Source organism: Protomyctophum bolini, assembly GCF_963924005.1.
Source record: "Protomyctophum bolini genome assembly, chromosome: 12".
In the NCBI taxonomy this organism is placed as follows: domain Eukaryota; kingdom Metazoa; phylum Chordata; class Actinopteri; order Myctophiformes; family Myctophidae; genus Protomyctophum; species Protomyctophum bolini.
Genome location: NC_137873.1, coordinates 11,455,186 through 11,475,534, shown reverse-complemented (window position 1 = coordinate 11,475,534; position 20,349 = coordinate 11,455,186). Strand labels below are relative to the sequence as shown.

Genomic DNA, 20,349 nt, shown 5'->3' with positions numbered 1-20,349 from the left:
CACACACACGCACACGCACACGCACACACACGCACGGCTGGTGCTAACGGGCAAAAAGTTGCACCCGAGAAGGGACAATAACACATACTTTTATTGCATTTTATATCACCGTTTTATTATCGGCCTGTGCACCTTATTGGTTCCCCAAATAAAGGGGAAGACGGATGCACTGCAATATCTGTTTGCCGGTAAGATATGGCTGCCATTAGTCATTAAGATGTCAGTGGAATATTGCAGACATATACCCATATCAGGTACATCAATCACATCCACAGTGGATTTGGTATAGGCTTGTCAATACTTGGAAATGACTGTGCTGACAGATGTTGTTGGTGCCTGCACGGGAACTCTGAACATTGTACCGAGTTCTGACACAGTACTCTGAGTGTGAACTCTGAACATTGTACTGAGTTCTGACACAGTACTCTGAGTGTGAACTCTGAACATTGTACCGAGTTCTGACACAGTACTCTGAGTGTGAACTCTGAACATTGTACTGAGTTCTGACACAGTACTCTGAGTGTGAACTCTGAACATTGTACTGAGTTCTTCTGACACAGTACTCTGAGTGTGAACTCTGAACATTGTACTGAGTTCTGACACAGTACTCTGAGTGTGCCAGTTTACCTCCGTCAAACTAGAAGACACTATACTGTATGTCAATCAATCAATTGAACGATCGATGGACCAACAACATCATCAACAAATAAATCAACAATAATCCAAATAAACGTTATCTAAATCGGTAAACGTCGACACTACGTCAAAACTAAGATGCAATTATCAACACTGTGTAATAATAAGCCATGGATAGTTTGGATACACATGTAGAGCAAAGGAAAATGAAAGCATGGATCAATTAATCATGTCAGTATATTTGTATGAAGTCACTGGCAACCGCCGACACGTTTGCAAGAATTTATTATACAGTATGGCAGGCACACATGAAACTCTTTTCCGCCGCTTAGTGATATATGGTAGCAGTATGCTGTTATTCCTGAGGAAGCCTATGTGTAGTCTGTATAGTAGAAGTGTGTCTTTAAAGCACTGGTTCTCAATGTGGAACCGTCTTCGTGTGGGTTCCAGGGGGTCCCCGGCTAAACGATTTATAGTTAGGAATCAAATGGACCCTTCCCTTACAGGACTGTATCTCAGAGAATGAACAAACGGAACAAAATGGACAATTCTATTCGGATCTATTTGGTTCCATTAATACACTCTCAGAGTTAAAGGGGGTGTAAGTAGCCTAATATTAAAGATATGGGGAGCCCCGTATGAATAATAATTAGAAAAAAACAATTATATTAACCCTTGAGGATTTTACAGTGTAGATTGGAGTCCCAGACATAAACACGGTATCAAACGGGGGTCTGTTGCCTAATGCCTATCAACCTGGGGGTCCGTAAAAATAAAAATGGCTGAGAATGACTTTGATCTTAAGTACCATCAGGGAAGTCGGGCTGGCTGAGGTGCAGGTCGTTGCAGGTCCTGGCAGGGTTGTCCTGGGTGCCCATGGGGAACTTCATGCGCTCGATGTCCTGCTTGAGGTTGTTGAGGGAGCCGAACACGTCCTCCATGCCCTCCGTGCCGTAGTCGGACAGGGCCTCGTCGCCTTGCATGTCCGCCTGTCGCCTGGTCTTCCTGGAACCCTGGATGGGCAGCGACTGGATGATGTCACCGGGGGGACCCTGTGACACGAAGGCGAGAGGTATATAATTAGACATTGCAGTTATTAGTTGATTTGGCCTCTCTGCATCCTAAACTATGAGGAGCAGTGGGGAATTTCCATTAATACATAAGGCCTGTCACACTTATTACATAATCGTTGAATCGCAATTGTCATCATAATCGTTCCCATTTTGAAAAATGTTCATTCATTAAAAATAGCAATGAAATGGCAGATCTTGGCCCGGACGGTTAGCTCAACTGTCTGGGCACCAAGGCTGCTGAGCCAGCCTGACTGTGTGCCGCGGGTTCGACTCTTGATCCCGACAGCCTTTGCTACGTGTCTTCCCCCCCATCTCTCTGCCCATTTCCTGTCAAATTACCTTCAAACTATCAAAAAAAATAGCAGATCTACAAGCTTACAAGTTACAACGCATCACTTGTCATTTGTCATACCTGCCCTGTGCATTTTTGATTACGAGCTATCATGCGTTTCTGTACCAAAGTGAAATAAACTCACGGGTTGTCCAGGAGGTCCGATCAGTCCAGTGTCTCCCTTCTGACCTGAGGAACCCTGTAGGGAGCAAGAGCACACAGGTTCGAGTCCAGTGGAGCACAAAGCGGCACGGCGGCCAGACTGGATTCTTTTAAACACACTCTTTAATTATTGATGAAACAGAAACAAGGAGAAGTCACTTACAGAAGATCCCTTGGATCCCTTCTGTCCTGAAGGACCCTGAAGGGAAGGAGACACGGAAAGAGATTAATAACTGTACTCATTTTGTGACTGAGTGTAAAAGCGCATAGCTGGCAGGAAGCAGAACTTACAGGAATACCAGGAGGTCCAGGGGGTCCGAGTGGTCCTCCAAAACCTTGGATACCCTGAGGAGAACACAGGACATCAGTCAAGACAGATACAATTTATTTTTTATTAAAAATGTAATTAAATTAAAGAAACGTTAAGAAAAAAGTTTTCATCAATTTCAAAACAATTCCAACATTATTCAAAAGTATTTGATAAATAAAATGAAAATGTTAAATAATTTACATAAATACATTTAAAAAAGGTTTAATTAGTAGTGAAAATAGGCAAACTGCAAGCTCACAACGCGGCGCGAAGCAACGTGTTAAGAGCTTGTAGATCTGCTATTTTGACTAGTCTGGGTGCCAGGCAAACATCTACGGTAATTTATTTTTTGGGTCTCGAGCTAAAAAGTTTGGGAACCACTAAACCCATTAAGACCAGAGGCCGATTCTACAAATGACTTGAAACCAGTAATTATTTTAAGATTTTCTTTTTTAAAATCAATCTTCAAGCAATTCTTGCTATACTCTGCTATGTTATGACTGCCCAGTGACTTTCTACAGCATGTGTATCGGTTGTGTGCTGTGACGTGGTTTCATTTACTTTATGCTGTGTTGTTTTTCTTATGCCGATGCTGCAGTATAAATCATGCTCATTGTGGAAACAAATATCTAATGGAAATCTACGGTATACATCAGTTGAATGAGGTCTAAAGTGGCGTACAGTTGAATGGCTGACTATATTTCCAGCACAAGCAGCTCTGGTTTGAAAGCTAAAGTTATGATATCTGATATTTACTGTACATTCTTTTTCCAGATCTAATTTTCTCTTTTGGTCTTTTTTATTATGATAATGGCTGAGAAATAATCACATCCGTGTTTCTGTGTTAAAAGCAGTCTATTTGTTTTCCTGTTGTTTGTTAATCAAATAACCAAACTCGAGATGACATCATTCATTTTCCTGACAATTCCATGTATTAACATTAACCCTTGTACTGCATCAACAAACCACAAGCCTATTTTAGAAGAGGAAAGTTTTACTTACGCCATCACCCTTGCCACCACCGGTACCTTGAAGTCCAGGCAAGCCCCTGTCTCCCTTTTCACCTGACTCTCCAGGGGGTCCGATCAGACCAATCAGACCTGGATGACCCTGTGGTAGGGAGAGGAGAGGAGAGGAGAGGAGAGGAGAGGAGAGGAGAGGAGAGGAGAGGAGAGGAGAGGAGAGGAGAGGAGAGGAGAGAGTAATGAATGGGGAAATTACTATTAGTATGCAACCCTGTTGACACTAGAAAAGTCATACTTAAGATAAGTCATAATTTAAAAGAATGACACTTTCATAGCCAACATAAACATTTAGATGATGAATGTCTTCATTCAAACTCAACGTGCTACAACAAAGAACAAGTTTATGACTTGTATATCCTGCATAACATCATGTTCATAATCATAAATTAAAACTATCTATTTGTGTACATTCTTAACCATTTCTGTTTAGAAGAGAAGCTTCTAAAACGGTGTACTAAACTAAAACTGCTTGGGTTAAGGTCAGGCATTCATTCAGAAGATGGGTGTGTTCATTCACAAAAAAGTGAATACAAAGTTGAAATACAATGTTTGGCAGCAGGAGGCCAAAATGGATCATGTTCATGAACTGTGAAGCTATTTTTCATTTCATATGCCCGTTCATAATCATCATATCCGTTTAGAAAACGAATTCACTAAAGCCCCCGTTAAGTTTATAAGAAGATCACAATGAACCCAAATATTGTCTTGGTCCTTCCCTGTAAAATAATTAGTGAGTTTATAGTGGTTGTCATATTTAACAATGGCCGTCTGCCTCTGCACCTGCTGCTAGTGGAGTTATGGCCATCTGTTCCTGCATCCCATTTGACTACTGCAGGGCTGGCATTAGACCAATGACCATAACAAAGATGATATTATAGAGACTTATACATATTCATCCCCTTGCATTAAATCTTGCCATGAAAACTCCATAAAACTCGCATTAAACTTAATTGACCAAGTGGTACAGTAAGGGTGGATGTTTGCGTGCATGCAGAATTCAAGTTAACCAAATCTTTGGGGAAATGGCGGATCTACAAGCCCACAATGTGTCGCAATGCGACATGGTTGTGAGCGTGATGATCGGCTAATTTTCACAGTTCTTTGGAAATGTTTGAGAAGATAATAATGCTTTACCTTCTCTCCCTTGTGACCAGAGTCTCCTTTCATACCAGGTAGTCCGGAAGGTCCCTATGGGAGCAAAACACGTCATGTTTATCATGCATTCAGTAGCCTGTCACACGTACATGTGACATTAGTTGAAATTGTCATATAGTGGATGTTTTCCATTCATTTTTATTTCACAAAAAAAATCTATGATTTTGTTTTCTTTAATTTCATGAAAAAATCAAAGAAAAATCTAAGAAATTCCATAAATTAGAATACAAATATTTAAGAAGTATAAAAAAAAAACACGTTGTGCACGTTCTGCTATTTTCACAAATTTGGGTCCCAGGACCTCTCTTTTGTGTCTAGACTCTACAAGTGCCACTTTTCACTGATTTACTCGTAAAGAGCTGTGGATATTAAGTGTCTGCAAAATGTAAAGATAGTTATGTAAAAAGCCTTACCATGGGTCCAGGGGGACCGTCTTGACCAGAGGCACCAGGAAGTCCTTGTTCACCCTGAGAACATACACATTAAGACTTAAAACAGGGCAGTTAACCATATTTATATTAGACCAAGTTTGTTCAAATTTGGACGATACTTTAGTCATACTGATGATGAACTTTAGGTCATCTTATTATCGCGAAATAGTAGCAGACTAACACAGCAGCTTACCGCCGCCATGCATTAATTCATATATCTTGAAAATGTCATAAATCCGCAGGGGTATACCAAAGTTCTATTTACCTTAATCTATGGCATATTTTATTCATGTTTTTATATATTTTCAGAAGGCTTCGTTTTGTATACTCACAACTGGGCCAGGGATACCGCGTAGACCCTCTGCACCAGACTTGCCAGGGGGCCCTTGAAGTCCGACAGGTCCGGTCTTGCCGACAGGGCCCTCAACTCCACCGTCTCCCTATTGAATGACAACCATGAGTCATGAACCGCCTGAAGCTACTGTAGCGAGCATATCCCAGCTCTGGGCATGTCAACATCCTGCAAAAAAACGGTGAAAATAGCAGATCTACAATCTTATACATCAGGTATTTTCTATTTGGGTACCCCGGTCAATGATGTACATATAACTACAATAATAGTAATAGCTTTCTAATAATGAGCACTTATTTTTGTCTTATATTAAAAAAAGTTAAAGTTTTATGTTTTCTTTTGGACGCTTGCTAAAGTTATTGAGAAATTTGTCCCAGGCACAAAATATTTGCAGGGTCCGTGGCCACATGCATATAAATGTGGGGGTCTTGAAAGGCCTTGAAAAGATGCCTATTGCAGCTGGTGGTTAAGGAGGTTCATCGCGTGGTAGTCAAATTCAGTTAATAATGTTTGCTTTAGAGCAGCGTGCGTTTGAAGAGGTCTCGAGGAGTCGAGGCGGTCTGGTGAATTCCTACCAGGTTTCTTATCTATCATCCACGCAGGGCAACGGGATTGGGTGTATTGAGTGGTTAGAGATGTCACATCAGCAAGAGTGAAGGGAAGAGGGGGATTAAATTGTTCTGACAACCAATTAGGATTGGATTTGACACTTTGGGATAACCACAGAAATTGGCTTGTCTCCATCGTCTAATCCTACACCTCGATGAGACAAAGAACGTTAGAATTGCTGCGCGTGTGTTTGTGTGCTGCGCGTGTGTGTGTGTGTGTGTGTGTGTGTGTGTGTGTGTGTGTGTGTGTGTGTGTGTGTGTGTGTGTGTGTGAGGAGATTCAAGCAACAACAACATAAAGAAAGGGGCCAGAGCTCTATCAGTTTATGTGAGCACATTGTCTTTCTGCTAGAATCTATTTGGACACAGGAAAAGTTTAATCAAGTATTTCCAAACTAATTTGGATGCTTTGTGGAAATGTTGGTAGGCTGAATAGGCTATTTGACTAATCCCTTCCAATGTTCCAGAAGCAACCTCTCCATTTCCCATGGGGTGGACTATTTTGCAGATTTAGTATTGGTGGGGCGGCAGTGGCTGGATGGAAACCGCAAGGTTGCCAGTTAGAACCCGTTAGTGTCGAAGTGTCCTTGAGCAAGACACTGAACCCCTAATTGCTCCCGATGTGCTGGTTGGTGCCTTGCATGGTTTCCGCTGCCATCGGTGTATGAATGTGTGTGTGAATGGGTGAATGTAATGCACAATCTCTGTAAAGCGCCTTGGAGAAAGGCGCTATATAAATGCACCATTTTCCATTTAGTATTCAGTACACAGAATTGGTGAAGGGAAATGTGTGGGTGGATGTGGAAACTACACTGTATGTCACTGCATGTGTCAAGTAGACACCTCCCATCTTAGATGTGTGACAGGTTAAACAGTCACTTCTAGCACCGCTGGATCATGTCCTTCTGTAGCGACACAACACACTCTGCTCTGGCCTAGCCTTGCACTTCAGCGCTGAGTTGATGACAAGTAACTCAACAGAAACATTATTTTAAAACTCCAGCTGCTGAACTTACCTTGGATCCCTTTTCACCTTGTCTTCCCTCCTGACCTGCCATTCCAACTGGGCCCTGAGGAGACAAAGACAAACCGTCAATGACACAATCATAACAAAGAAAACAAACTAATGTCTTAATCTGGGTCCACCCATCTGACCACTTAACATGGGCCATCATTAGAATATAGTGTTTTAATTATTTGGGGGTCCAAATACCCTCATGGAGTATTTACTGAACTACTAGTACTACTAACTAACTCCATGGACTCAGAAACTCAAAGCATGCTTTAAGTATGCTATACCATACTGCACATAGCCTACTTTGGCCATTTCTTTACTCACTATTATTTATCTGCTATTATTATGTATTTATTTCTCATTGTTTATTATAAAAAATAATTAAAAAGTTTCCTCTTTCGTATCATATGAAAGATACAACAAGATAAATCTTGCAAACTCACTAAATAACCAACTAAAGTGCAAATGACATTTGAAGTTCAGGGTGGATAAGAAAACAAATACCGTATGCCAAATTTAGCTGACAAGCAGTAATTGCATGTGTGCATAATTGCAGAGCATGCATAATACATAACACATAATAGCTGAGTAGTTATTGGACAGCAGTAGAAACTAAAGTAAGGGAGGGGGGGGGGGGGGGGGGGTCAACAAGGGGAGAGACAGCAACCAACCAGCATTTGAAAAGTGCCCTACATGCCAAACTCACTGAGCCATATAGCTAGAGACATGTCAGCATGCTTGTTTATACATTTATTTATTTACTTTGACCAGAACAGCCTCTGGTAAAAAGCCTTCTATGATTTTTGAATGCCCCAATGGGCATCGGAAAACCATGAGCTAATGCACCCAACAAAAGAGAGGTCTTCGATCTAGGTTATGTGCACTGATGTGTGTGTGTGTGTGTGTGTGTGTGTGTGTGTGTGTGTGTGTGTGTGTGTGTGTGTGTGTGTGTGTGTGTGTGTGTGTGTGTTTGTGTGTGCGTGCGAGCGTGCGTGCGTGTAGGTTGTTTTGGACGTGTATGTTATGTCTAAGCATCTGTCACGCATCAATAGTCAGTTTGGAAGTCAATTTGAAGAGACTGATTTATACTTTGGTGTGTGCGGTACGTCATCAGAACTTTAGTCTTGACTCACCAGTTTGAAAGTCACTTTAAAAGTTGAAAAAAAAAAGCAGAGACTGAAGTCCAGTTGTAGAAGGGTTGTACTCAGTTATTTTATTAAGTAAAAGTAAAAAGGCCTATTGCAATTTAGTAAGTAAAGTCCTGGATTCAAAATGTCCTGGCATCAAAATGTAGGCCTGCTTAAAGTACCAAAAGTGAAAATACTCATTCTGCAGAATGTCTCATTTCAAGTTTTTAAATGTATAACAATCTTTTGAGAATAGCAGACAAGCTAAAATTACAATATTTGCCTCTGAGATATAGTGGAATAGAAGTAAAAGTATTTTACGCATTGTGAGCTTGTAAATCAGGGAATGCGACACGTCATACAACAGTACAGTACAGTACAGTACAGTACAGTACCACACGTATAAATTACTCTACAGTAGTAATAATAACCACAGCCAGTGATCTAAAGACCATTAATATGGATATGGAGCTGTGGTCTAATTTGCTCTGCAGTCTCTGAGACCTGGTTGCTGGGAATACAAATTGTGCCCCTGGGAATAATGCTTACGAAACAGAACCTTTTAAATGTATGATTAAAAGATCAATTGTGTATTTTAGTATTCATGCCACAAAACTACTCGAAATGACATGCAAATACTGTACAGTAAGTGGCATGTTTTGATATTAATTTATTTGCTTCCTTCCTTCGTTTAGCCTATTAATGGGTGCCATTTCACAGAGGGTGCATTATATCATACCACCAACTACAAACTAAGCCTGGGTGATGTGAATTCAAGTCAATAACACATTTATTCCAAACTTTTGCCTCAATTGTGATTAACAAACGTATTTTTTTAAATAGTGAAAATAGCATACAAGCTCACAACGTGTTGTGATGCTATGATTGGCAGTTCAGACTCCCGAAGATTCTGAACCTTGAGCTGGAAGTGTTTTTAAGATTCCAAGATTCCCATCTTTATTGAGGCAATACATTCTGTTTCAGCTATTGCTTTCTAGGCTGCAATCTGCATCCCCGCTCTCCAACAAGTCTGCTGAAGAGTGCTGCTGAATCACTGTTAATTCCACTGACATGAATGCCATTCTAACTGGCATCTACAGTGCATTACTTTACATTAACCTGTTGGAGAGGACATGCAGTAACTCAGTTCTTGGCCGAACCAATAAGAATGTAAACTTTTATTGTGCATGAGACATATTAATACACGCGCCAAATGATCTGAGACTACGCTGAATTCTGGTCCACGTTGTGCCAATCTTTCATTAAAACACATCGGTGTTGCGCTTTACTGCAAACCGTAAAACATTACGACTATAGATGGGAGAGATCGTAAAAAACGCTTCGTTGGCGAAATGAAAAACAATCTCCTCTCAAGTCCGACGTGGCAGAAATGGCCACTGTTGCCAGCCACAACACTGACAACTTAATTCCCTGACCTTTCTAACTCATCTCTGATTCCACATCACTGCCAATCAAACTCACTAACGGGTCGATATTGTTTTAGGGAGCTGCCTCTATTTACAGAGGCCGTCTCGGTGTGGACAGATAGCCAGTCAAAGGAAATCATTTTTATCTGTTATCTTTTGTGTTCATTCATTTGCAGATATAACAAGACAAATCGAATGATCTGCCACTGCCGGTAACAGTATACTGTATGGCCAAATGGCATAAATATTTTTCTGTTGATAGATAGTTTTTTCCTCATTGCATCCACTGTGTATTGACTGTACACACCAGGTTGTTCAGTGATACCTTTATATTTATATCTGTCAATAGTTCATACATTATGGAAGTCCAGATCAGTCCAATTTCAGATGGCCAGACCAGACCTTATATTATTTCTACTACAGTGCCACACTACTGTTGGTGTTCACTCCTTGTCTGTCTGTCTGTCTGTAACAAGACAGAAATGGCTTTGAGATACAAAAAATAAGCCTCCTGGAAATAAAAGTGGAAAAGTGTCTCCAATGACGGCGCGACAAGTTGCCTCATTCATCACCTTGGACATGTACTCACCCGTTTGCCAGGAGGACCAGGCACTCCAGCCTCTCCAGATGGACCAGAGGGACCCTACAGCAGAACAGTTACAACAATTACACTCACTTCAAACCCACAACAAAATGACAACACAGAGCTCTGTCCAAGTACGAGACAAACACACAGTATACAATTACCATTCAAATGGATAAGTTAACACCATTACATTTGCAAAAGATCTTTCAAAGAATATATGTATACTTAAATATATGGTGGTCAGTACATTAATGCACCATATAAGTGCATTCATTTGGATTTTCTACTACTTTCTACTTTGCTTTTCTACTGATTTTCATTATTTCAAAAGACACTATATATACCGGTACTACAAATCAGTATATTAGTTCCATTCACTTGATAAAAACAAAAACAAATAACATTCACACTTTAAAGCTGTGGTAAATTTGTCTTTCTCAAATCCCGGGTAGGACATACAATTTACAGATTAAGGCTTTAACAGAAAATCCTTCATAGCTTGTTATTGATTTTGAGACTGTGAACCTCAAGTTGTTGTTGTTGATTGTATAACCGACTGAACAGAAAGCAAACTGACGTGCTGGAGTTCAACGTTCAACCTATTCTGGGCCTTTTCTGTACAAGAATGATTCATGCATTGTTTATGCATTATGTATTGTATAATAATACTGCTGCCACTCTCCCTGGCCCGCCCATTAACAAGAATACACTTTGAGTCAACATGAGTCTTTTTTTCCTCCACACAATCTGGAGAATTGATCCTGTGTGCTTATTATTGTGCCGAATTGAATCAACATAATTCAAATCTGTCTAGGAGGATGTTAAAAAAGGGAATGTGGGTGGGGACAGGGTTTAAACAAGGTTCTCCGGTTAAACGGGCTGCCTTCAGAGAAGCAACGCGGGGACGTCTTCTATTTGTTTCGCTGACAGTTTCTCGTGTACTGCAGAGGATGAAGATGACAGAACACTCACAGGCGCTCCGGCGTCTCCATCATCTCCTTTGTCTCCTGGTAGTCCATCAACGCCCTGAAGATAAATGCAGAGGGCACGGTACATTATTCCACCCCTGGACTGGCTCAGTCAAAGTGATTGATAGATAGGGAACAACATGGATCCTTCACGGTTCCATAGCTCCGAGAGTGTGCACGCTTGAAACCAAAATTTGGTTTCACGAGCACAGTCTCAGAGTTCAACGGACACTGAGGATTTCACAGTGTGATAGCACTCTGAGCAGTTTTGCTATCTGTGCACTTCTTATTATGGGACCCTGTGAGAACGTCTCATGTCAAGGGCCGCAAATAGTTGAGAAACACTTTGTGCAAAGCTATATCTATTGAACTACAACTACAAATACCAGATTACAGAAAACTTCTTTACAGTGTATTTTTTACCACAAACGTTACAGTTCAATTATAGCCACCGTGTATGCATAATGATATCACTAAAAATGACCATGTTGAAGTATGATATTATATTACTGGCACAGCAGTACCTCAACCTCTCTAGGAACTCAACAGGAATCATTCAGGCGTATGCATGTTGAGATAAAAGCACTTACAGCAGCGCCGGGTTCACCAGGGGGGCCGGAGTCTCCGGGGAAGCCGACGGGACCCTGCAGACAAAGAAGCGAGTCCATCATTGACACAGCGGTAGTATAGGCCGGGTGTGTGCATGCATAAACTGAGTGGCAATGTGAGTTTAATGTCGTTTAATGCAAATATGCAATCAGACTTTTCTGTTTGGACGTATGGGCTGTCAAGGGCAAGGCCAGAAAGCAGTTTTTTGCCACTGCATAACTTCCGGGTATGATGATGATGATGACATGCGCATACTGTATTAGCCTCAATTGATGACAGAGTACAGTATTATGTATGCATGTGCTTCATTGTTTCATTGAGACATTTAATAGTCAAGCTGAAACAGAGATATGTGTCGACTGACAATTTTTTTTTAAGTTGATATATTAACAATTTCTCCTGCACTCAAATGTTGTTCTCTTCTGTGATTTCTCTCCCAACTTAATCTTATTTGTAACTGTATTTATTTTGTCTTCATGCTCTGTGTCTTAATGTTGCTTAAAGGTTTGTGCAAAGCACTTTGAATTAGCTTGTTGTTTAAATGTGCTTTCCCATGCCTATATAAACACAATGTTGTCGAATGGGTTGTGCCATAAACTATAAATTAGCCATCAGTGAGCCGAGTAATGAGATTTACCCATGAGTATGTCATTATAGACAAACATAAAATGTTATTGTTTTAATTGTATTATTCACTTTTTCATAGCAAAAAATATCAGATCCACAAGGACACAATGCACTGCACCGTGACACATTGTGAGCTTGTACTGTAGATCAGTAGTAGTCTCATATGACAATATACAAGGCTTAAATGGATAAGTCCAGAATAACAGATCTTAACCAATAAGAAATCACAGTAAAGTCACCCTAATGGCTAGAATCTAGATGGTGAACGAGGCATTTATCACTGTATGTGTAGTAGAAAGCAATACGCTGTGAGTAAGTGTGTGTGTGTGTGTGTGTGTGTGTGTGTGTGTGTGTGTGTGTGAGGTGTGTGTGTGTGTGTGTGTGTGTGTGTGTGTGTGTGTGTGTGTGTAGTAGAAAGCAATAAGCTGTGAGTATGTGGGGAGCTGACATAAAGTTTAACCCCTAACACTGTGTGTGGGTGTGTGTGTGTGTGTGTGTGTGTGTGTGTGTGTGTGTGTGTGTGTGTGTGTGTGTGTGTGTGTACAGTAGGAAGCAATAAGTTGTGAGTATGTGGGGAGCTGACATAAAGTTTAACCCCTAACACTGTGTGTGTGTGTGTGTGTGTGTGTGTGTGTGTGTGTGTGTGTGTGTGTGTGTGTGTGTGTGTGTGTGTGTGTGTGTGTGTGTGTGTGTGTGAGTATGTGGGGAGCTGACATACAGGGTTACCCTTGGGGCCATCATCTCCCCCTGGCCCTCGAGCCCCGGCAGGCCCGGCTGCTCCCGGTGGTCCTGATTCTCCCTTCTCTCCGGTCTCTCCTCTACCGCCCTGAGGAAAAAAGCCATCAAGACCCATCAACCTCACCATCAGTGTAGAAAATCAAAGTAAAACATGACACCGGTGAGAAGTGTTTTCTAGTGTGAGACTCGCATTAAATTGTACCGAAACTAAATTGTGTCCTCATACAGCTATACAACGCTCTACAGACAGAAGTGGAGAACGATTGGTATACAACGAGACGTTCCAGTCAAGCAATACGATCGGTCTCTCTAAGACGTGTTCCGACTGTGTTTATCCCATAAATCAGAGCTAACTGTGCGATATTGCCAACTCTTGTGGCAACCAGGGAGCTTGTTAGCGATGCTTCTTGTTTTGTCCTGTATTTTTTATTCTCATCTGTGCTCTGAGGCCATGCCTCGCAGCAGCAGGCACGTATAATCACAAGCCAAGTGCTTAAGAGAGATCATTAGTCAGCCCATTACGGCAAGAACTATTTTTGTAAACGGTCTGCATTTCTATAGTGCCTTTAACCAAAGCCTTTTTTTACATTCATCCATTCAAACACACACAGTATTCACAGTCACACACCAACAGTGGAGCCAACCATGCATGGCAGCAACCCTCATGGGGAGCGGTTCAACATCTTGCTCAAGGACAGGAGGAGAGCAGGGGATCGAACCGGCCACTCCCGAGCCGCTGTTTTGTGGTCGATCGCAGCACATGCAGCACCTTTCCCCACTGACTCCGTGGGACAGTGTCTATGTCATTGAAAATTGATGCACAGCGGCAGCCGGCCCTGTCAATGTGACCATAATAGACTCAGGCATGGGGGGAGTGGTGAGCTTACTGCCCCATGCACTATAGCACGCTAACATGAACTTCTATGGCCTTGGTTGCCTGTCAGCATCCACAACTGCTTTAGATCAATGACACAGCTGTCGGTGTGGGAAGAATCAGAGCTTGGATTTCTGCATTGGGAAATGTTAACAGATTTGTATGGAAATGTGACACATTGCAATTTGTATATACTATTCAAATCGCGAGGCAAAAGATGATAGATCAGACATCATCAAAGCAATGGCGTCGTATTCTATTGCACCCAGCTGTGTTGTGATGGATTTCAAGTATGTAATGTGGAAACAGGCCGATGCAGTATACGATATGGAACATCATCACAAAGCCTGATTATTCTTAGTTCCGTACCAAACATAGCTGATGTTGTACAAGCTCACAACGCGTTGTGAGCTTGTAAGATTGGCTACTTTCCATAAACGACACGACACACAACCCAATATAATAAGTAAGTCGAGTGACGCAAGACAAAACAATGCACAATGGTATGGTACGCTATAAGACATGCTGTTGTGCTTTTATATTTATTATTATTTTTGTTTGACTGTGAATTCAACTCTAACGCTCAAGGCGAGTTCAGTACAGTATAGTAATTTAGACTAATGACACGTCCACATTAGAAGTGTCCAAATACGGTTGAGCTAATTATCTGGCTGGAAAGCCTGCAGGCTGTTAGCATGAGGCTACCCATCACCTTCATACAGACGCTGAAAAACAGCCAGGGGTTGAACACCCCCCGTGACAAATAATAAACACAGCTTAATTAGCTGCACTCAACGATATTCAAAGGCATATTAGTAAAACAGTCACAATAACGCACAAAGGAATAATTCACACATGGAAATGAGTGCCCCCGTTGGGATAATGCTGAACATGACTCAGAATGAATGGCATGCCGGTGTGTGTGTGTGTGTGTACTTTCTGGCAGTTTGTTTATAAGTATGATAGTTTGTAGCTTCTACTCCCCCCCCCCCCCCGAGTTGTTTTCAAAGGGCTGTCTGCTGTGTGTTCAGACAGCGAGAGACAATGCTTACTTACAAAGTATCATAACTCCACTGTAATGCTTAAGTGATAGTCAGTTATCGTACAACAAAGTATAAATCATGGTTTTAATAGCACACTTACTCCGGCTCCGGGCTCACCAGCAGGTCCGGGGTTGCCAGCCTCGCCATTCTCTCCCTGTGGATGCACGGCGAGAGCATGAGTTATTATTTATCACACACACCTGGTTCAATACCTCTGTCTGAACGTTGGTGTTCATTCATGAGTTATTATCACACACACACACACACACACACCTGGTTCAATACCTCTGTCTGAACGCTGGTGTTCATTCATGAGTTATTATCACACACACACACACACACACACACACACACACACACACACACACACACACACACACACACACACACACACACACACACACACACACACACACACACACACACACACACACACACCTGGTTCAATACCTCTGTCTGAACGCTGGTGTTCATTCTTAGAACTGTTGTTTCCATATAATGTTATTTGCATGGAAACAACAAACAAATTCAACCTTTCAATTTAGATATGAATAATAAGTATAATATAACACACAGTAGTTGTCAAATCTATCAATTAATAAAAAAGTGCATGCAAGAAAATGTTGTATGTTGTATTATCTATGTCCATATATGGAGTTCTTTGTCAGGCATGCCCAAATATGGAGTCTATGCAGATGTCAGAAATGTCAGAATAGGCCAGTTCCATATATGGAGATCTAGGGGTGATCACGTGGGATCAATTGGCTAATTTGGGCCCTGTCCAGACCCCGGGCAGGGGCCCTGACCAGAGCCTGGGTAGGGGCCCTGACCAGAGCCTGGGCAGGGGCCGTGACCAGAGCCTGGGCAGGGGCCCTGCCCAAACCTTGGGCAGGGGCCCTGGGCAGAGCCTAGGCAAAGCATTTTGTGGTGGTTCTGGAAAACCGTGTATCTGACCGACTCAAGGCCGGGCACTGCACTTTGTGTGGTGGTGTGGAACGTGTGTGTGTGTGTGTGTGTGTGTGTGTGTGTGTGTGTGTGTGTGTGTGTGTGTGTGTGTCTCGTTGGGAGCTTATATGTAGATAGGCTGTTCTTGATAAAAAATATAGTATTATTGTGTCATGTTGCGAGTGACCTACAGTAAATGACCTAAAGGATCATCTAAAGATGATCTTTAGATGGTCAAGCCTTGAACACAAGGACAGACAGAAATCATCAAAACTAAGGACAGTTAGTCCACTAAGGACAGTTAATATTCTACTAGGGACAGTTCATGTTCCACTAAGGACAGTTCATATTCTACTAGGGACAGTTCATGTTCCACTAGGACAGTTCATATTCTACTAGGGACAGTTCATGTTCCACTAGGACAGTTCATATTCTACTAGGGACAGTTCATGTTCCACTAGGACAGTTCATATTCTACTAGGGACAGTTCATGTTCCACTAGGACAGTTCATATTCTACTAGGGACAGTTCATGTTCCACTAAGGACAGTTCATATTCTACAAGGGAAAGTCAATTTTCAACTTGGGACAGTCCATGTTACACTACCCTGAAACCCACACAGTGATCCTGCTCTGATCTAACATATTGTGTACAGTACAGTACAGTACAGTACAGTACAGTACAGTACAGTACAGTACAGTACAGTACAGTACAGTACAGTACAGTACAGTACAGTACAGTACAGTACAGTACAGTACAGTGTTCTTACCTTCTCTCCATTGCCTCCCTGAGAACCAACACCACCGGGGGGTCCTTGTGCACCCTGTGTATGAAACCCAGACAGACGAGCTACAAGTCAGACATTCAGAGCGTACATCATACCTCGAGGTGGTTGTACAAGATGAGTCATATTCAACAGTGGCGTACCTAAACCCTTACCATTTCAAATGTGGACATACGGTACATGTAGGCTACATTATATGTTTACATATCATGCGCTAAAGTTTAAATGTACAGTGTAACTGTAAGGGAAGGAGAAGACTTTGTTGCATATCAAAGCAAACGAGCACTTACGTCAGCTCCGCTGGAACCCTGTGGTCCTCTGGGACCTGGTGGGCCGGGAGGACCCTGTCAATGAAAAAGTCATGATGGTTAGCATAAAGGCACACAGTTGTTAAATATTCACCTTTTTCGGGCTGCATTACATTTCTTTCCCAGAGAAATTGGCTATATAATCCTGTGGCTATATTAATAATCTACTTTTAACCTGGTATGACCTGCTCTAAGGACTCACAGACCTGCAGGGTGAGAGATTTAACTGGCTGCCAAAGACTGAACTATTTGAATCCAAATATCTCATGTCACTGACTTTGAAGATTATACTAGCTAAAAGATGTATCAGAATATCCTCACTGGAGTTCAGAAACACCTTCCTGCTGTTGCTGTGAAACCTGCATCCACCATTAGCAGAAATGTAAGCTGTTGTTAGCCTCTGACTAGTGTCAATTTCCCACCCTGATGAGTTTTCCAATGTTTTTTTTGGAAATTGACAATCATTTCCAAAATACCTATAATAGATCAGCTATTTTTGATATTGGGTGAAACATAGTTAAAGCTTAAAATATGGCTTAAGTCAAGTTGTCTATGATGAAGGGCAGCTGCTTTTGTGACACCTGAACAAGTTGTTTTCGTCAACTAAAACTATGATGAAAATTTTTCCTTTTTTCACTAACGAAAACTATATAAAAACTAAGCTATGATGACTTAAAACTAAGACTAAATACATTAACTGTAGATTTAGTCGACTAAAATCGTATGATATTTAGTCAACTAAAACACTTCAGATGACTAAAACTAAAGGAAAGACTTATTCAAAAGACTATGACTGAAACAAAATCTAAATTTGCTGTCAAAATCAACACTGCCACTCACCATGGGGCCTACATCACCGTTCTCTCCCTTCTCGCCTGGTGGTCCGGGCAACCCCTGAGGAGGAGGGGGGGGGGGGGGGGGGAGAGAGAGAGAGAGAGAGAGAGAGAGAGCAATCGTTAGAACTCAGCAAACAACAGAAAGTGGTAATCTCGGTCAACACATCAAACTGCACATTAGAGGTGAACCCGCTGTGCCATAAATAACACTTCCACCACGTGCTAACAATGTCCACTGACGATGCCGCGAGCTGAGAGAATGAGTTGCAGAGCCGAGGGGTTCGTGTTGGTGGGTGGATGGGTGGATGGGGTGCTTAAAGTATGGAACGCATCACGGAGGAGAGAATCCATTACTGCGGGATGGGGCGAGATCCTGTCAGCGCGAAACACACAATTACTCAAAACGAACACCTATTGTAATTAAAGGGGAGGTGGAGGCGAGGTGTATTCAGACTATGTAAATTACAGAGGTGGGGGGGCTCCATCCATCTACGTCAGCAGTAAGGTGAGAAACAAAGTGGGGGAGGGGTACACGCCCAAGTTTTCACTTTTTGGGGGCATGCAGTTGTGTGGGGCTGGAAATACAGTTTCGAATACAACTTTTAGTCTGTCGTACGAAGGTGTCCTACGCACCAAGAATAGCAGATCTACCTGCTCACAACTCGTCATACAATGCCACGTGACGCTAGCGTGCAGATCTGCTATTTTCGGCCACATGACTGATTATGAATGAATTGATGCAACCCGCAGTATACACACACAATACAATCAGAAGGCTCCCACATTCTGGTGGTTTATTACTTTATTGTGTACCAGCATAATTGCGGTTATTACTTGTCGGGTTACTCGCGCTCCACAGGGCAAGTTTAATCAAAGGGTGTGTGTAAGACACCGGTGATAAGTTATTGTGAAACCAAAACGACAGGGAGATCAGTCACGGCGGTCATATATGAGCAATTCTTGCCATTTTGTTGATTTACTATACGCCTAGGATGGGTGAGAGCGAGGGGCTAATTTATAAATAAGAAATGAGCGAGGCAGGCGCGTAATAGTGTGTTGGTCGTATCGGAGGGGAACAAATAAATTGACCATCGAATCAATGTACATAACGTATATGAATAATGAAGGCATGCTCGGTGGGGTCGCTGTTTAAGTCATGTTGTCTTCTTGGAACACGAGAAGAGACAGGAGAAGATCACATCTGTCTGAGGAAACATGTGCTCTAACATGCATTACGCACGCACGCAATGTCCTATTGGCCAGAGGAGCCAATCAGATCAGTCCAGCTAGGTGGCGAAAGGTGGCAAATTGGTGAAATGGTCGCTTACATTTCATGGGCGATGTTAGGTCAGGCTTCACCTGACAAAAAGACACGCAGGCTTGCACAGACTCACAACGCATGCACGCACGCACACACACGCATGCACACACACACACTTACACCGTCCTCTGAGGGGCCCTCTCCTCTGGCATTTAAATGAAAGGCATTAGAACAGAGCGGATCGATAAATGTTTGCTTATGCCTTGGCACTTCCCCGCACTAGCCTGGAGCTCTGACGACGCACCGCTGCAATCAAATCTGATATTTACCCTCCTCCATGTGTCCAATACTTTGACCTCTTAATCTGAACAATTCACCACTCTCATCATGTATATAACACTGCAAACAGACCCACAGTCCAACCTGGTGGAAGGCTTTCAAATCAGAGCTGAATTCCTTCCTCTGCGCTCTGGTCAAAAATCATTAATGCCACAGATAATTGCATTGAAGAGCTGAGCTCGCACGGGCCGCTGGCATCTATTGAAGGGTGGTTCGACCAAACATAATTAAAGGACTGGGGACGGAGTGCATTATGCCCAATTAAAAGTCAATTGCACTTAATAACAACTTTATCTGGCCTCATTGACCACTGGGGGCTTAGCTCTAATTTCATCCTCACTGAGTCACCGGATAATTGACCGCAGGACATTTCGAGAGTGCGTGTCGGCTTCTGTATTCACTGCCACCGAAGCAGGTTTCTTAAATTTTAGCTCGATTTGTTGAATTAGCTTTGTCCTCAGCGTAGCTTCTCCTCTGACTGCACGGGCCGGGGGGTGGGACAGTAGACGGACTCTGTGGCAGGTTCAGGGTCAGCGTTGCATTAATAATACAATGCAAGAATGGGTGTTTCTGTAAATTTTGTTTCATCATTGATGTGAAAAATCTTGAATGTGTGAGAACTACTGATTTAGAGGGCATTGGGAGAATCGTGTGTGGGAACATTTCTCTGAACGAATTACCGGAACTTGGCTGCCGACCTATTATCGTCACAACTTTCGGCAAAAGCCTCATTATGGATTATACTTGTGGGCAGAGCCGTGAGGCGTTATATGGTCTGA

At 42.2% G+C, this 20,349-nt stretch overlaps 1 protein-coding gene across 1 annotated transcript in view; it reads right to left on the bottom strand.

The window, feature by feature from the left end:
* The window catches only part of col11a1b (collagen, type XI, alpha 1b), a 121,632-nt gene that overhangs the window by 3,360 nt on the left and 97,923 nt on the right, over positions 1-20,349 (bottom strand). The window contains exons 47-63 of the mRNA XM_080777961.1: positions 17,975-18,028; positions 17,117-17,170; positions 16,812-16,865; positions 15,198-15,251; positions 13,161-13,268; positions 11,797-11,850; positions 11,211-11,264; positions 10,242-10,295; positions 7,100-7,153; positions 5,456-5,563; positions 5,106-5,159; positions 4,672-4,725; positions 3,515-3,622; positions 2,494-2,547; positions 2,366-2,401; positions 2,186-2,239; positions 1,445-1,688 (exon numbers count right to left, since the gene is read on the bottom strand). Coding sequence (XP_080634087.1) covers positions 1,445-1,688; positions 2,186-2,239; positions 2,366-2,401; positions 2,494-2,547; positions 3,515-3,622; positions 4,672-4,725; positions 5,106-5,159; positions 5,456-5,563; positions 7,100-7,153; positions 10,242-10,295; positions 11,211-11,264; positions 11,797-11,850; positions 13,161-13,268; positions 15,198-15,251; positions 16,812-16,865; positions 17,117-17,170; positions 17,975-18,028 — 1,252 coding nt within the window. The remainder of the gene's footprint in view (positions 1-1,444; positions 1,689-2,185; positions 2,240-2,365; positions 2,402-2,493; positions 2,548-3,514; positions 3,623-4,671; positions 4,726-5,105; positions 5,160-5,455; positions 5,564-7,099; positions 7,154-10,241; positions 10,296-11,210; positions 11,265-11,796; positions 11,851-13,160; positions 13,269-15,197; positions 15,252-16,811; positions 16,866-17,116; positions 17,171-17,974; positions 18,029-20,349) is intronic.